Source organism: Chelonia mydas, chromosome 15 (genome assembly GCF_015237465.2).
Source record: "Chelonia mydas isolate rCheMyd1 chromosome 15, rCheMyd1.pri.v2, whole genome shotgun sequence".
Taxonomy (NCBI): Eukaryota; Metazoa; Chordata; order Testudines; family Cheloniidae; genus Chelonia; species Chelonia mydas.
The window spans coordinates 24,190,598-24,208,786 of record NC_057856.1 but is presented as its reverse complement, the minus strand read 5'-3'; the positions used below and the strand labels follow the sequence as shown (position 1 = coordinate 24,208,786).

The following is an 18,189-nucleotide window of genomic DNA, read 5'->3' as shown; positions in this document are numbered from 1 at the left end:
CCACTGGTAAAAGGGTAGGTTCTTTTATAATGAGGTGGCTAACAAGTTAATTGTCTTGTAAAATCCTAATGACGGGGAGGCAAATGGTAGTTTTACATCAATGCAGCCAATTAAGGTAAATCTTGATGTCTATGTTAGGGGTTGGGTTTTTTTGTTTTTGTTTTTTTTTTAATATGTATACAATAATACCACCAGCACCACCTGGCTCTTCTACAGGTCATCCACAGATCTCAAAGCACTCCACAAAGAATATCAGTATTGTTATCCCCATTTTACAGATGGGGGAAACTGAGGCCAGAGAGGGGAAGCGACTTGCCCAAGGTCACCCAGTGGATCAGAGGCAGAGTTAGGAATAGCACCCAGGTCTCCCAACTCCCAGTCTAATGCTCTAGCCATTCAGCCACACTGCCTACGTATGTATATCTATACATGTACATGAAAATCTCCTCCTCCGCTAGGCTCAAGGCGTGTTCTCTTTCACCTGCATGTCTGGTGAATACACAGCATCGGAGACATCCGGCTCTGCACATGAAACACGTGGGGGAGGAGGGAGCAAAGCTAGCAAAGATAAAGTTGTAAGAACCAAGGGGTATGATGAATAAGTGTGAATACTAAGGTGATGTTAAAAAAAGCAGTGTGACAGCAAAGGCCAAGTGTCCGCAAGGATAGTGCTAAGTGGGCATTAGCAACAAGGACCCGAGGACACACATACAATGCGCCATTTCACAAAGTCACAGGTGCTACATGGGAAAGCTGGCAGCATCCACAGAAGGGATGATCTTCACAGTCACTCATGAAGAAGTCACTGGCAGCAAAGGGAGAGAACCCAGGCCAGCATGTAGAAGAGGTACTCCCTTCAGCCACACACCCAGGCAGAGGATGGTCATGCTAGTAAAGATTTACTTTAGATCAGAAGCCAATGTAACTCTGCCAGGAGTGAAGAAATTTAATTAGAAGAGCGAGATGGGGTGCCTATATTAGAATGAATTAGAATAACTCCATGAAGGCTAATTAATAGTTATTTTAGATGTACACTGACACCAGCGAGTGCCAAAGGTGGCCTTTCTTGGTTTAGGGTAGAAGACAGCCTTGTTCTATTATGGGGGCAAATGGACGAGATAAACCTGGAGGTCCCTTCCAACCTGGTCTGTAAGGCTCTGAGAAGACATACAATGCATCTTCTGGGACGAAGGGTTCTAGCACCACGCCAGTGCTAGGTTTTAAAAGATGCTGGAAGCCCTCACTTCCCATCCACTTCAGTGGAAGCTGAGGACAATCGGCAATCCATAGCACTGGGCTAAGAGAGATCACTTAATTCCATTTCCTGGGTGCTGGAACAAAGAAATTTCAAATGATGATTTCAGGCTTCACTAAGATTCCCACCAGTTTGAAATACCAGATCCTGTTCTCAATACAGACTCTGAAATTTCAAATCCCTCCAGTAGGAGCATATTTCTCCTGAACTGAATCTCACTGCTCTGTTTTGTTTTGTTTTTTAACAAACTTCACATTCCCAGAAAATGACCATAATACATGTCACAGACCAAGAAACAACTGCTCTCCCTATACTCATTGGCTAAGGCTTCCAAGTGGCTTTGCTTATGTTTTCCAGTGAGAAATGTATCATAAGAACGAGACCAAATGTCCATCTAGCCCAGTATCCTGTCTTCCGACAGTGGCCAGTGCCAGGTGTAGCACAGGGAGCGAACAGAACAGATAATCATCCAGTGATCCATCCCTTATCACCTATTCCCAGCTTCTGGCAAACAGAGGCTATGGACACAGTCTCTGCCCATCCTGGCTAATAGCCATTGACGGACCTGTCCTCCAGGGACTTATCTAGTTATTTTTGGAGCCCTATTATAGTCTTGGCCTTCACAAGTGGTGACTGAAGTCACGTGTAGATAGAGAAGCTTGTCAGTTTCTCCACATTCCTTGGAGCGAGAGGGGGCTTTTGTTTTGCACCCCCTCACAAGATATCTAATCCAGCAGTCAGCAGAACATGTTTTCCAGGGCAGAGCTGCTGCCAGATGTGGCTCCATCCCAATGGTGTTGAAAGAAGAACTCCGGGGTGGTCGCAGTACCTCCTCCTGGATGATACTTTCTGGAACAGTAGTGGCTGTGGAATGCAAGGGGCTAGGGTGCCCAGGAAGGGTTATATCAAAGGAAAATACTATCAAGACTGTAGGGAAGAGATCTGATTCACGTGGGGAAGGTGTCATAGTCCGATAGCATAGTACTGGCCATTAAGTGTCGACTGCCCTACCCCTTTCCAATGGAGCCTCACTAATTATACTCAAAGAGAACAGGAGTCCTTGTGGCACCTTAGAGACTAAAATTTATTTGAGCATAGGCTTTCATGGGCTACAGCCCACTTCATCGGATGCATTCAGTGGAAAATACAGTAGGACGATTGTATATACACAGAGAACATGAAACAATGGGTGTTACCATGCACACTATAGCGAGAGTGATCAGGTAAGGTGAGCTATTACCAGCAGGAGAGGAAAAAAAACCTTTTGTAGTGATAATCTAGATGGGTCATTTCACTACAAAAGGTTTTTTTTCCTCTCCTGCTGGTAATAGCTCACCTTAACTGATCACTCTCGTTCTACATAGTAACACCCATTGTTTCATGTTCTCAGTGTATATACAATCGTCCTACTGTATTTTCCACTGCATGCATCCAATGAAGTGGGCTGTAGCCCATGAAAGCTTATGCTCAAATAAATGGGTTAGTCTCTAAGGTGCCACAAGTCCTCCTGTTCTTTTTGACAATACAGACTAACACGGCTGCTACTCTGAAACCACTAATCATACTGGGATCTGTCACCTGTCACCTGTCGTATCAGCTTCATTCCAGACCCTCTCCCCCACCACTAGGAAAGTCCACCACAATAGTCCTCTGGGATCCCTGAGCACCCTCATTTTCCCCAGCTTTGCACCCTGCTAGTTGAAACTATGTGTCTTTCCCGCTCAGGACAGCTTGATGGGATTCCCTTGGAAGCCAAACAACGCCATTCTCCTTCGTAGGTGGCATCTCCATTACTGAAGGTTTGCAACCATGGTCGCTCATGCCACTTGACCAGGAAAAATCACCATGTTCTGGCACTCCCAAGCGGGGAAGCAATTAGCGTGAAATGCACACACGTTAGCCTCAGATTTGGATACCCAACCCATCCGTTTTCATGGCAACTTGGGTCCAGTTGTATTAATCAAATGGGCTCACAGTCCAAAGAACTCACACTGACAAAATTAGATGCACCATAAAAATGAGCTATAGCTCTACCAGGTTAATGCCATCTGCCTGCAGACGCTGAGAGACATGAATCCAGACAGAATTTCAGACTGAGGGGAAAGTCAAATGCTGTTTATCCAAACGCAGCATCAAAACTGATCCAAATAAGCAGGAGTTCACTTAAGCTGCGGATCTTTAAATCACAGTTATTACATGGGGAGGCATTGCCATTTCAGATAAATGAGTTATTTTGTTAACTGAGGTTCGGCTGAGGGAGGCTTCATTGTGTAAGATTATAAAGGGCTGCTCAATCTACCATTCAGTGCGTGTAACGCATTCTCCTTCACCGAGATGACTCAAACGTTCGCGGTGAGGGACGTACAACTCTAATGAGGGGAACAGAGCCGCCAGCCGACCACAGAACACTGCACACACAGCTAGCAAATAGACAGACAGGATGAAAGAAAAAGATCAAGTAAAATGAAATCAGAGGGACCAATATCCAGAGGAGCAGGGCTTCCCAACGCCACGCCAGCTCAAGGGCAGCAGCAAGCTGCTCTACCGTCTAGAATGTCTAACAGCCTAGTAAACGCATGCGTATTCTACTAGTTACGATGAAAACCTACACCCCCTAGAACAGGGCATCCAGGTCACTGTTTAGCACTTGACAACATCTTCCAGAATGCTAGAGCCAACAGGAGCTGTAAGCTATACCTGTATGGCATCAAATGGTGCATGGAGCCTTCAAGGAACTAGAAAATTACAGGCCCCATACGTAAGGCTAAGATTATGTCTCAGACTCATCTCCCCATCAGCCCCTTTTGTCAGTTATTTTTAGTAAAAACCAGGGACAGGTCACGGGCATCCGTGAATTTTTGTTTATTGCCAATGACCTGTCCTTGGCTTTTACTAAAAGTAACTGTGACAAAATCTTAACCTTACCCATAGGCAACCTGTAGGAGCCAGACAGTAAAGCAAATGCAATTCCCACAGGTGCCATATAACACTTGGTCTGCACCTGCTTAGTGTCCTAAGGCTGTGTGTGGCTCTTTTCCTTACCTTTGAGAGATCTTCCATCCCTCCCTGCTGAGTTTGGTTGAGTAGAGGCGAGTGCCGCATCAGCGGGTCTTGCAGCAGGTCTAGCCGTGGTCGTTTTGTTTCAATGAACTCTATTTCCGACTGTTTACTCATGTCAGAGAGATAGGAGTGGGGCTCGGCTCTCAGGTGTAACTCCTGCGACCTGGGAAGAAAGAGAGGGGCAATTTTAGAGTCACAAGCAGCCATTCTAGCAGACACAGGGCTCCTGCATTTCCACATTAAGAATTCCTGAAGGGTTGTACCCCATCGCGGGAGGATAAAGTGTTCAACTTGATTTACACCTCCCAGGCAGCTAAAGACCTGTGCTCTTCAGTTTTGTGCCTCACAACACTCCCACCGTGGTAGGCTATCCAGGGAAAAAATGGACTGGTTGTAACAGCACAAAACGGGGATTCAGACGACCTGGATTCATTTCTCAACTCTGCCAATGACTTCTTGTATAGTCCTAGGCAAGTCACTTGATTTCTCTGTCCCTCAGTGGTTTATCTGTAGGGCCCTTTGTTTTCAGTTTTTATTTTATATAATTTTTCCTGGGAATTTATCAATGTTTTTTTACCACAACAACAAAAACAGGTAAAAATTGGTGGGGAAAAAAAACTTAATTTTGCTGGGAAGATATTGGGGTTTATTTTGGTGGACGGGAGGATGCGGAAAAGTATTCAGTAGATCAGCGGTTCTCCAATCCTGGGTCAGGACCCCAAAGTGGGTCGTGACTAGTGTTCCCTCTAATTTTTTACATCCACGTGTGGAATGAATTTTGTGATGTGCACCAATATGGAGGTGATGTGTGACACGTGACCTTCATATTGGTGCACATAACAAAATTCATGTGGTGGGGGTCGGGCCAAGGGGTTTGGAGTGTGTGGGGCGGCTCAGGGTTGGGGCAGAGGGTTGCAGTGTCGGGGGGATGAGGGGTTCAGGGTGCAGGAGGGGGCGCAGGTCTGTGGCAGAGGGTTGGGGAGCAGGAGGTGCAGGCTCTGGGGTGGGGTCAGGGATGAGGATGAGGGGTTTGGGGTGCAGGAGGGTGCTCAGGACTGGGGCAGAGGGTTCAGGTGCGAGCGGTTGTGAGCTCTGGGGTGGGGCTGAGAGGTTTGGGGGAGCAGGACGGGGCTCAAGGCTGGGGCAGAGAGCTGGGGTGCAGGAGGTGCGGGCTCTGGGGTGGGGCCAGGGATGAGGAGTTTCGGGTGCAGGAGGGGGCTCAGGGCTGGGGCAGAGGGTTGGAGTGCAGGCTCTGGGGTGGGGAGAAAGGACTCCCCGCAGCCCTCTCTCGCTGCAGTAGCTCGGGGTTGGGAGAAAGGTGTCTCCCCAGCCACAGCAGCTCTGGTAGGGCTCCTCTTTCCCGGCCGTGGCAGGTCCGGGGGCAGGTCTGCACTGGGGCCGGCGGGGAGGGGCGCCTCTGCCCACCGTGGCAGGTCAGCACTTTGGCAGGAGGGGAGGGGAGGGCCAGGCCAAAGGAGGGGCTCCTCTCCCCCAGCCGTGGCAGATCTATGCTGGGGCTGGCGGGGATGGTGCCTCTCCCTGCTGCATCCCTGAGCCGCTTCGTGGGGCTTAATAAGCAGCTCTGCATCCGTGCCGCTTACAGGGAACTTAGGTCATGATCCCTTTTTTAATGAGGTCGCCAGACCTGGCATTAGACTTGCTGGGGCCCAGGGCCAAAACTGAAGCCTAAGCCCCACCGCCTGGGGCCAAAACCCCCGGGCTTCAGCCCTGGGTGGTGGGTCTCAAGTTACAGGGCCCCCGCCACCTGTGGCTGAAGCCCTGGGGCTTCAGCTTTGGCCCCTGTGCCCGGGGCAGTAGGGCTCAGGCTTTGACTTTGACCCTCCTGTCTGGAGCTGCAGGACTGGGGGGGCTCAGGCTTTGGTCCCCGCTCCTGGGGTCATGTAGTAATTTCTGTTGTCAGAAGGGGGTCACAGTGCAATGAAGTTTGAGAACCTGCAGTAGACGAATGCTTTGATGAATGGAATTCAATGTGGTTTGCCAGAGACCTAAAACAGCCACCTCTGAGTTTAAGAAAACAATACATCTCTAATCCCCAAATAAAACTTTTCATTTGAATAAACAGTTTAGTGTTGTAGACATAGAACTATTAGCCTATAAATATTTACATTTAATAACTGGGCCACACCATTTGTAGTGCACACACTTGACTTAATCCTTTTCTCCTGTTTTTGTTTCTGTTTTAAACTTTTGAATAATTCCTTGTTTTCTGAACCATAATCTGATGCAGATTTCCATTTTCTTCCCATTTTGGTGTGTTAAATCTTTAAACCGTTATCTGCTAACAGCTTGAAATGGGTACGTGGTGGGCGTGAGATTCATCAGTACATTCAGATGAGCACGCACTTCAGAGTTTACAGGCGTGTCTGTTTATTGTGTGTATCTTCTAGACTAATACATATAGCTTTACTTCAACACGCAGCTTTGCATATACACACACACTAATGTATCATCATAATACATATATCTCATGTAATGTAATGTAATGTATTTTCCCAATAAAACAAGTTATTTGATTGATACAAAAGCAAGGTGAAAAATAGGTGGGGGGGGGACCTCACCAGGCTTTGGGTCAGACCCAAAGCAATTAGAGAGAGGAGGGGCCCTCCCTGAAAATGATCACATTCAGTCAATTTGATGTGAAAGTTTTCTGTAAATGCACCAATGGGTTTCAGATCAAATGCGTTTAGTTTATGCTTTAAAGAAGCTCCCAACCCCTCAACTTCTGGGCTTGCAAACTCAGCATGCATTCCAAGCATCAAGCCAGGAGTTTTCCTTCTTGCACATCACCGCCAGCGACAAAGGTTCTGCAGGCCAAACTACGCTGTCAGTGACTACCTGCATTGTCTGCCATGGGCTTGGCACAGGGGTAACTGCTGGAGTTCAGTAAACAATTCTGCTGATATACAGACAGGAATAAAAGGTGGCTTGTTCACTCTCAGCTGAGGAGGTAAGAGGATAAAGATCAGTTCAACACTTGCATTATTTTTGCCACTTAAGCCTCCAAGTATAGCAGAGAGGAAATTTGCCCTTTACGCAGCTACTTTTCAAAGTAAGCCTCTGAAATACTGATCATTGCACTGGAATGATACAGCACTCTTCTAGCCAGCCTTGAAACACCCTGTGGCATCTCTCAAGTTTCCTGTTGTTCTGCTCAGTCCCCTGGGCAAATTCTGTTGACCCACAGCTGCAGTTCAACATTTCATTTTCTGCTCTAATGCTAAATAACAAACAGCAACTGCTGAGCACAGAGGGTGTTGACATATTCAACACCCAGACTCTGGTGCACAAAAGGTAATTAAAATCAGATTCCTATTTTCTTAAAGCATATATTACCAAGAAGCTGCTAATTGCCAAGGGACAGGCCTGAAGCCTTAGGACTTACAAAACCCCCCCACAAACCTAGCTTCAGGCGTATTCATTACACTGAGACATTTTTTAAAGATAAAATAATGCAATTTTAAGAACACAATTCTCTACCATGACTCAGGCTGATACTGTGCCAAGCAACTATTACATTCTAGGCGGCTATTTTATTTCAATTTCCACAACCATTGGAACTTCTCTTGACTTTCATCCTGAAGAATTTCAAACGGTTCCTGAGATTACTTTACCCAATACAATTCCTTCAGCCGTTCTTGTTTGGAAACAAAATGCTATTGCTAGAAACGTTCACACCTTTCACTCTCCACATTCACGCCTGTAGCGAGATCTTTACAATGGACTTTTACGGAGCAACGGCATTGCCATTAGAGTAAAAATAGCTCCAGCTAGAAAAAAAGTTTAGTTACATTCTGTTTTAGTTAGGGTTGCATTTTCTCCAAAATAGTACCCACCTGGCCATTTCACTCCAGAAATTTCCATTTCGCTAAAGGAAAAGAGTGTTTCTAATGTCATGTTCAATTGCACAACCAGTAACTAAACACCAAGAGGCTAATCTTTGGCAACCGACACTTGGAATTAGTAAAGTATAAACAGTTAGGATTTCATGCAAATTACTAAGCAACTCCCAGTGCAATCAAATGAGTACTGAGGGTGCTCATCACATTGCAGGGTCAGGCATTGTTGCAGATGCCCTCCTTCATATAAATTTTTTGCCATATTATACTCATGGCTGCTTTAAGTCTGTATCATTTATAAAAGGGGATTTGTAACAGGCTTGCAATGTTTGCCTGGAATGGCTAGGAAAGGGTTACAGGGGTTTTGTTGCTTCACTGACTCAGGTGTCTCATTAGTTGGACATAAAGGAAGTTGAGCGTGTTTTCCTCTAGGGGGAGACACGACCTAGGGTGTGTGCTGAGCAAGAAGGAATCCTGGGAGCAGCGAGGCCAGGGAAGACCTGAGCTGATCTTGACTTTATCTTCTCATTTGCTTTGTTAGCAAAGTCAAATCCCAGGGAGGGGGTGAGCTTGGACTTTTCAAACTGTAAAAAATAAATAAATAATAATGAATAAAGTTCTTGCATTAACTAAAACTGCCCTCAGTGTCTCCCAGAAGCTCATAACTTTGTTCCTCAAATCAACTGAACCTTTTGGGCTCTCCTTCAAGTCTTATAACCATGTTCTCCAGTGGGCTGCCAACCCTGGGGAAGGCCAAAAGTGGGATGAGGCCAAAACCTTTAACACTGTTACATATTTTTCAGACGGTTATCACCACTTCTCTGGCAATAATGAAGTTCCTCGCTATTTAAATGGAAGGGTTCTCTTTAAAAGGACACTCTCAATGCCAGCAGGCCAAAAAAAAAAAAAAAGGGGGGGGGGGGGGGGAAAGAGGGAACCCACCAGCTGGGATTTTGATATGTGCACACAGCACATTCCCCTAGCTCTGAGTTTGGTGCCTGCCTGGTCTTTGTCGGAGACCCCAAGAGATGTCCTAGTGCTCTGAGCACCTCTAAAGAGAATCCTGTGACTAGGAGAGAGGTTGAAATTCATAAGGACTGAGCACAAAACCAGCACAACAGGAAGCAAGTGCTACAAAATTCTCTCTCTCATACGTGCACGCGCACACACAGACACACACACACAAGAGAACCGGCATCCTGGACTGGTGCTGTAAGGTTGCTAGAAGTGTCGTTTTCATTTAAAGTCAGTCTGTAGCCCCGACGTTGGTGAAAAAACATCCTTTTTAGAGATCTGGCAGGAAGTACTGCCTGGAAGTGCCCAGCACACAGATTAATGAGGATCATATGAAAGATGTGCCATTTCCAAAGCACGTAATCCTCTGGACCCGTTAACTTTAGCCGTTTCTCTTTGAAATATGTATCAGAACCATCATTTTACACATGGGCTCCCAATCGATGAGACTTTCTTCAAAGCGACCTAGAGTCATTGAAAATGGTGACAGTCCTACTCCTGTCATGTCCCGTTTCACGTCCCTAACCATAATCTCCAAGCTCTCCACTGGGGAAACTGAAGCAGGCTTGTACGACAACATGAAATTCTGGCTCCACTAAAATCAATGGCAAACCTCCCACTGATTTCAATGAGGCCAGGATTTTATCCATACTGTTTACAATGTCAGCAGCAGCCAGTCTATGTGAGGGCTCCTCCCAATTCCGTTCACACTGGGGGAGCAGAATCAGATTTAGCAAGAATGGCACAAGTCTACTGCATCTCTCAAATGCAGACAAAGCCCCAGAGGCCAGCACAAGTCTCTAGAATACTTTTTCCAGGCCAACCAACAGGCCCCCCGGGTTGGAAACTGGTTTGCATTAACTGGTGGCCTTTTTTTTTTTTTTGGTGCTTGTTTCTCCCCAGCTGAGAAGATTTCGACGGTTAGCAGACCGTCTGTTTTCTGTTTTTTTTCTGTTTTTTTTTTCTGTTACAAAAGTGTTTAATTAGAACATAAGAATGACCATACTCTGTCTTCCAACAATGGACAGTGCCAGATGCTTCAGGCAGAATGAATAGAACAGGCCATTATTGAGCGATCCATCCCGTCAGCCAGTCGCAGCTTCTGTCAGAGGTTTAGGGACACCCAGAGCATGGGGTTGCGTCCCTGACCATCTTGGCTAGTAGCCATCGATAGACCTACCTTCCATGAACTTATCGAATTCTTTTTTGAACTCGGTTATACCGTTGGCCTTCACAACATCCCCTGGCAACAAGTTTCAGAGGTTGTGCACGGGAGGAAGAAATACTTCCTTATATTAAACATCACATTTAAACATATTACTCATTAGACTCCACCAAATCCACCAGTTACAGACAGATGTCAATACTCCTTTGAAAAATACTAGCTATTAAATGGAATGGATTTATAACAAATGCCCAAATTTGTCAGAGTTCAACAACCCCTTATCGCTAAAGCAGGGGTGGCAACCTGACCCTGAGAAGGAGCCAGAATTTACCAAAGTACATTGCCATAGAGCCACAGTAATAGGTCAGCAGTCCCTCATCAGCTCCCTCCCCCACTCCCAGCACCTCCTGCCCACTTGCAGCCCCACCAATCAGTGCCTCCCCCTCCGTCCCTGCACGGTCCGATCAGCTGTTTTGTGGCATGCAGGAGGCTCTGGGGGGCGGGGGAAGGAGTGAGGGCAGGGCAGGCTCAAGGGAGGGGGCGGGAAGGGGTGGAGTGGGGCAGGGCCTTTGGCAGAGCCAGGGGTTGAGCAGTGAGCACCCCCCAGCACATTGGAAAGTTGGCGCCTGTAGCTCCAGCCCCAGAGTCGGTGCCGGTAAAAGGAGCCGCACGTTAACTTCTGAAGAGCCGCATGTGGCTCCGATTGGCCACCCCTGCTCTAAAGCTATCCAGAAAAGGAGGAGGGACTATCTGGGCCACATTTTAAGAACAAAGCCTTGTCTGCCACGGCAGGCGTGCCACCCCGCAGCTGAAGGAACACACAAGAGGGACTGAGTGAAAGAGTCCCTCTGCCAGACACTACTCAGTTAAGGACTTAGAGGATATGCCCAAAGCGGCCCAGGACAGACAAGGATGGAGCAGCCTTGTTCATGCCCTAAGTGTCATCTGATGGCGCAGGAAGGATTCCGATGACGAACCGTGCAAGTACAGAACAGTCAGCTCACCACTTGCTTGAACTTTGATTTTGCCAAATCTCCACAGAATTTTGGCTGCCTCAGGCCAGGCTAGCATATGTGGTTCTTCATAATGCCACCTGTGGGAAGTCCTACCGGAGGGCAGGTAGCTTTGTCACAGCAGCCTGGCACAAAAATTTCAGCTTGCGTTTACCACGTCAATCTCAGTTTAGATGAAAGTACTGGGTTTATTTAAAAACTTCTGCTAAAAAAAAAAGAGCTCCATGCACACTGCCTGAACCAGCATAAACTTTAACACACTGCCACATGGGACAGCACAGGCAAACTCAATAGAAAGAGAACAAGTACTCTGTGCGTGTCCTGGGATTGTCAGATAACACAAAAGCTCTTCTTTCCATAACTCCTTAAAACAGGGGTGGGCAAACATTTTGGCCCGAGGGCCGCATCTTGGTATGAAAAGCGTATGGCGAGCCATGAATGCTCACAAAATTGGGGTTGGGGTGCAGGAGGGGGTGAGGGCTCTGGCTGGGGTGCGGGCTCTGGGGTGGGGCCAGAAATGAGGATTTCAGGGTGCGGGAGGGGGCTGCGGGCTGGGGCAGGGGGTTGGGGCACAGGAGGGTGTCAGGGGAGTAGGCCCCAGGCAGCGCTTACCTGAAGCATCTCCTGGAAGCAGTGGCATGTCCCCACTCTGGCTCCTATGTGGAGGTGCGGCCAGGCACCTCAGCGCACTGACCCGTCCACAGGCACTGCCCGTGCAGCTCCCATTATCCGCAGTTCCCGGCCAATGGGAGCTGCGGGGGTGGCGCTTGGGGCGGGGGCAGCACGTGCAGCCCCCTGCCCCTAAGCGTAGGAGCCGGAGTGGGGACATGCTGCTGCTTCCAGGAGCCTTGACTTATACATGCGGAGTGCCCTCCAAACCCACTCTCTGGCTGGAGCACGGGAGCAGGACAAGCCCCAGACCCCGCTCCCCAGGGGGAGCTCGAAGGCCGGTTTAAATCGGCTGGAGGGCCAGATATGGCCCCTGGGCCGTAGTTTGCCCACCCCTACCTTAAAAATTTGGAGTGCGAGCAAATAATTCTTAGTTCACATTTGTGCTAGAATCACCATTTATCCTGAAGATTGTCGAGTCTTCCCAATTTCACCAAGGAAGTTACACACCTTGCAAGACTATTTTCCCCTCCCAGAAAAGAGCTCTGGGTCAGCACATCATTGCAGGGAAACTGCATCATGAAGTGACTTATACAAACATCACTGCATCACAATGAAGTTACGTGTCACAAAGTGGCAATGCAAATGGGTTTGCCCAAGGGGATGAAATTCATGATGATGAGAACCCTACATTTCTAGTTTTCATTCCAAAATATGAACAGCTCAGTGTTGAGGAAAGCAAAATATCAACCAAGCAGAGTAATGCGAGGAAGCCACGCTGCTCCAGTCATGCAAAGCCCAGGACTTCTCCTCATAACAATCTTCTCCCATCATGCCAAAGGAGACATATGTAAATTATGAAGTTGCCACTACCACGTTCATTTCATCATGACCTGAGCTTCATTTAAATCCAGGCCTTGGGAGAACAAGGGCTAGTAGGTAAGGTTCCTGTGCCTGTTTTACAAAGAATAAAAATTGAAAACCTCTTCCTTCGAAGGGTCTGGTCCTCTGAGGTGCTGAGCAATTTAACTCAACCTAGCTTCAATGGGAATTGAAGAAGCTTGTTGGAGCAGATCTTAACATAGGGAACCAATATCCAGATGTTACCAGCTGTGGCTTTCATCCATTATTTTCCCACATTAATTTTAACAAAACAAAACAAAAAATCAGACCAAGAACGTAATTTTAATGTTGTGAAAAAACTACATGAGGGGCTGTGGATGGAGCATAGTGAAGCCAGCATTACAGCCTTCAGCTGAAAAAGGGGGGTCACCTTTAAAAACAGGACCTTAATTAAGCAGTGTAAATAAAATCAGAGCGATCGCACTGTTAATTCTGGAACATTTGGTGCCATTTGGCCCAAAAGCGATTAAGATGGAAAAACTGCACATTATTTCCTTAGCCACATATTGTGGCGGCTTTCCACACGTTTCCAACTCCCACGACTCCCTGGGCTGGTCAGTCAGGGGGATTAATCATATTCAATAAACACAGTAATTAGGCTGTCCCTCATTCTATAGCACACATGGCTACTGCTGACTGCCGCAGAAACCTGGCAGCTGGTTAACAAACCCTAAAAATCATTATCGTCAAAGGGAGCGTACTGCCCATCAGTGCTGGGTGAACTCTTTAAAACGTGAATTGCTGCTCAGTGGAGAAACTCCAAAGAAGGGGCATGGCTCACAAACTGGTGATACAATCTACCTCCCCTGAAAACACCGACTCACTTTACCACAGATAAACATGAGTCCCGTACATTACAGCTACAATTTCTCCCAGTGAAACCATTATATAGCCAAATTTTCTTGTGTTAATAAGAAAATTTGACTAAAAACTGTCTCTCTCTCACACACACACACACCACCTGCCATGCTACAGTCAACCCAATTATTCTCATTTCTCCTGCAGATTAAAAATTGGAAAAAAAAAATAAAAATAAATAAGCTGAGCCCTGTAATCTTGCCAGGACATTCCTTTGCAAGTATTCACGGTACGACTTGTACCAACAGTAAATCCTGAAATACTTTTCTTAGCTCCTGTGTTCCAGCTGGCACAGTCAACTGAACAAGCTAAGGGGAAGTCTTACGGCTCCTTCCAAGAAAAAGCCTGCAATCAATAAACTGTCAGGGAAAGCAGCATATCAGGGAGATGAAATGCAGAGGTGACTTCCCCAAAGCAATGCCATCAACAGGGTTCAAGGCTTCCTTCCTTCAAGCCAGGATCACAAGAGAGCTGCCAGTTCTTAGCCATCCACAAAGTGCGTGGATAGTTCCTTCTCTGCGTTTTGATCTAGAAGTTCCCTTCCCTATGGGTATTACCCTGCTTGTGCAAAGGGAAGTGTCAGCAGCTACTCCAAGCAGCAACCTCTGCAGATCCAGGCTGCCACATATGGGAAGCAGGGAAGGTCAAAAGGAAGGCACAATGTGTCCCCCCTCCCCCCAATGGCAGCCAGTGGGAACAGTGCCAGAAAGGTGACAGCTCCAGGATGTATTAAGTGTTGTAGAAAGCTTTTCGCCCAGCCCCTGTTAATGCAGCAGGGGAAATCCTGCGAGTGCCACCCCAATTGTGTGGAGATCCAAAGAGTGCACGATGCCTCCCTGGAGAGATGCTCTGGGGCCGAGCAGTGCTGACCACTACTTGTCTGCAGGAACCCTTCCAAAAGGTTCATGTGAAAGTCAGCTCCAGTCCCACCACCCAGTCTATTGCCTGCCCTTTATGAGTACCCATACCTGCAAGCCCTTCTTCATCACAACTGGTATCAAACTAACCTCTCTCAACAGGGTGCCCCGTGTCCACCTCACAAACAGCCCACCACCACCACCGCATCTGGCACCAGCTGGCCACCCCAGGCGAGAAGCTATGGCTCCCCTACAACTGCACACTAGAACAGGGGTCAGGCAGCACGGAGAAACTTGGACTGCTGCTCTCGCCCTGCTCTGCGCGATGACTTCAAGCCTCCCATCTTTGGTGTCTTTCAGAAGCAGCCTTACACCCTGGGCAAACCTCCCCAACCCTGCCCTGCCAACAGGCCAAAACCCTGACCTGCCATGACCACCTCCAGCAGCAAGAGGGGAATTCCCTCTCTACAGCCCACTCAACCCCTAATCCCTCTGCTTCGACTGACAAATCCAGGCACCCAACTGCGCTGTGCTCTGGGAAAGGACTGACCCCAAACCCATTCCCCACACACCCCAGGACACCGAAACAGCCGCAGCTTTCTGTCACTGTAAACATGGGCTGGCTTCAAACTGGTATCCTCCCAAGGAAATGCTCAATAGCCTATTCCCATTCCACGGAGCTCCTAAAGCCATGCCTCAGCAGCGAAGCTAGACTAATTGACAGGTTAGAGAGAGACACTGCCTTGGCCCCAATCATAACCTTTTCAAGAACAATCCCAGGCGGAAGATGCTCCACACGTCCAAGGGATCTCAGTGGGTTTTACAAGCATTACAACACTCCTGTGGAGTAGGTCAGTGGCGTCACCAGTGTACAAAGCATGGAGAGGCGAGGGGGACTTGGCCAAGGTAACAACGTCAGGCCAGAGCGACCAGCACCTTGGTCTCCTGAATCCCAGACAGCACGTTCCCGCTATGTAAAGTAAGTTACATCAACCTCTTTTCCAGGGGAGCGGCATCAACAGCACCAATCCGACTGCCCCAACCGGCGGTCCCAGAGCGGCCAGCGTTGGATGGGTGCGAAATTGGAGGTGCTCCAGGTCAGGTGCTCAGCACGCTGGCCAGGCAGTGCAGGGCAGTCCGCCTGGGCTGCATCTGTTCTGCGAATAAACACAGGCCCTCAGTCTCCAGGGCCGTCAGTCTGGCACCTTCCACTTGTACCAGACTCGCTTGCACTTATTTAAGGGCATGGGGGGGAAAAGTGATTCTGACAGCGCGTCAGACGCAGCAGCCAGAACCAGACAGGCTGTTTCCTTTCTCTATATTCTAAGGGGGGGATGGAGGGGGGAAGAGCGCAACAGCCTAGAAATCCATAAACAAGTACCTCACACCTCCCGCTGCTGTGTGCCAGGCAGAGTATTACACCACGGAAGGCGGGATGAGACTCTTCCTTTCAGACAGAGCACACTTTTGTGCTTCCCATCCTCCCGCCCCCGATTCACAGACATGATTTGTGTTTGTCAGCCCTCAAAGCCCTGCGTGCAGAGAGCCAGCTGCCTCCGCTTGCAGCCAATCAATCGGAACACCGGAACAAAGCCAAAGTGCTTTCAAATGCGCCTGGCTTGAACCTGCCACAGGGGACTCAGCTGCCCGGATTCCTGAGCTGCTCCTCTCCCTGCAGCACTGGGGTTTGCTTCTGTGCCAGGGAAACCAGAACTATTCACGGTGTCAGATACAGGCTACCATCCTGCCTTGCTCCAGCCAGAGGGCAAGACGACAGGGACATTTCTCTGCCTTTTACTATAGTACCTCGCCTAGTAATTAAAGAATGTGAAAGAGAGGCTCTCTCGAATCAAAATGACTCCAAAGATTATTTTAATCTTATTTTCATATACAATAGACCTCAGAGTTACGAACACCCTGGGAATGGACGTTGTTCGTAACTCTGAACAAAACATTAGGGTGGTTCTTTCAAGTTTACAACTGAAACGATACAGTAGGACCTCAGGCTTACGAACTGACCAGTTGACCCCACACCTCATTTGGAACCAGAAGTACACAATCAGGCAGTGTACTTCTGCTCCAAATGAGGTATGGGGTCAACTGGTCAGTTTGTAACTCTGAGGTCCTCCTGTATCGTTTTAGAGGTGGCAATTTCAAAGGTGCCATTGATTTCAGGGAAGGGTTAATCTTTTGTTTTTCGTGTGTGCTTTTAAACTGTGTCTCTTTTGGGGAGTTGTCTCTATTTAAAATGTGTATGTGTTTATTGTATTATGTGCAGCTGCCTCGAGCTAAAAGGTTGTTTTAATAAACATTCCAACCAGATTCCAGGAGCCAGGCAGTCTTCCAGGCGGGCAAGTGGAGAGGACACTCCAGATGAGCACGCCAAACAACTTGGGATCCAGCAGCAAGGTGCCCAAAGGGTTAGGTCTACAGCGGTTTCACTGGGATACTGTTTTAGAGAAGAACTTCACACCAACAAGAGAGGGGAGCCTGGTCTCATGGGCCTGATTTTTGAATGTATTTAGGCACCTAACAATGCAGATCGGTACCTAGTGGGATATTCACAAGGGCCCAGAAACCCAACTCCCACTGAAATCAATTGTTTGATAGATTTGAATGGCAATTAGGCACCCAGGGGCTTTTTTTTTCAGGGGGGGGGGGGCACGGGGGGAGGGAGGAGGGAGAGATCACTAGGCACGCTACGTACCTTTGACAATCTGGCCCCACATCCACAAGCTCTGGGCTCAAGTCCCTCCTGAGCTTAATAGCACTGGTGCGCTCACGGAGTGGAAGAAGGCAAGGACCCGTGACATGGGTTTGAACCAGGCCACAGCTTTCTTAGACAAATCACATCCAAAGCTGCCGATCGGGGGACAGCCCAGAGCTGTCACTCACACCCCACAGATCTTTTGCCAATTCTTGAGGGCTCCCAATCATCACACAGGGAGGGTCTCTGGGGGCCTCCACTCACTTGCCAGCATCCCTTCCCTTTTGGGGGTTGAGACAAGAGGGGATCTCAACCCCCAGCCAGCAAAATCATCAAATGCATTGGCAGGGCAGTCCCCCCAGGTAGTGCCCCAGTCCTGGTTTGCATTTGCCCCTAAGGACTTAGACATGATGCCCCCATCTCATAAGGAGATGCCCTCGGGATACCCACTATATTATCCTTTTTTGGATCTGCAGCCTAAATCAGCAAGTCCCCACACTGGGCACCTGCCGACCTAACATAGGTCCACACTCTGCCCCCCAGGAGGGGGAGAATCCCAGCCCTCCGGCTGCCCAAAACCCAACCCCTAGGTTTCGCTGCGAGGAAGGCGCAAAAGGCAAGACCCATTCTACTGTTATGGGGGGAAATTCCTTCCCACCCCCAAAGCGGTGACGAGCACTGCCTATAGAAACCTAGATAGGGAGGGAGGATGAGTTGACTGCTGGAAACCAGCGAACAGGAAGTGGCTCTGAGCACATGCTTATTATCATGGCTCCAAATCAAGCCTACGCCAGAAGCCCTGTGGGAGCTAGAAATCTCGCAGGACCTGGCCCGTCCTGTCCTTTTGCCCTCTCCCATTGTAGGAGCCACCAAAACACAACCCTCCCTAGG

The 18,189-nt window shown here is 48.3% G+C and overlaps 1 protein-coding gene across 47 annotated transcripts in view; it reads right to left on the bottom strand.

Moving 5' to 3' along the window:
- NCOR2 (nuclear receptor corepressor 2) overlaps positions 1-18,189 on the bottom strand; it is a 397,818-nt gene that overhangs the window by 243,848 nt on the left and 135,781 nt on the right. For all 47 annotated transcript variants that reach the window (XM_037879169.2, XM_037879168.2, XM_037879164.2 and 44 more), the window contains one exon: positions 4,298-4,478. In XM_037879169.2, the coding sequence (XP_037735097.1) occupies positions 4,298-4,478 (181 nt within the window). The remainder of the gene's footprint in view (positions 1-4,297; positions 4,479-18,189) is intronic.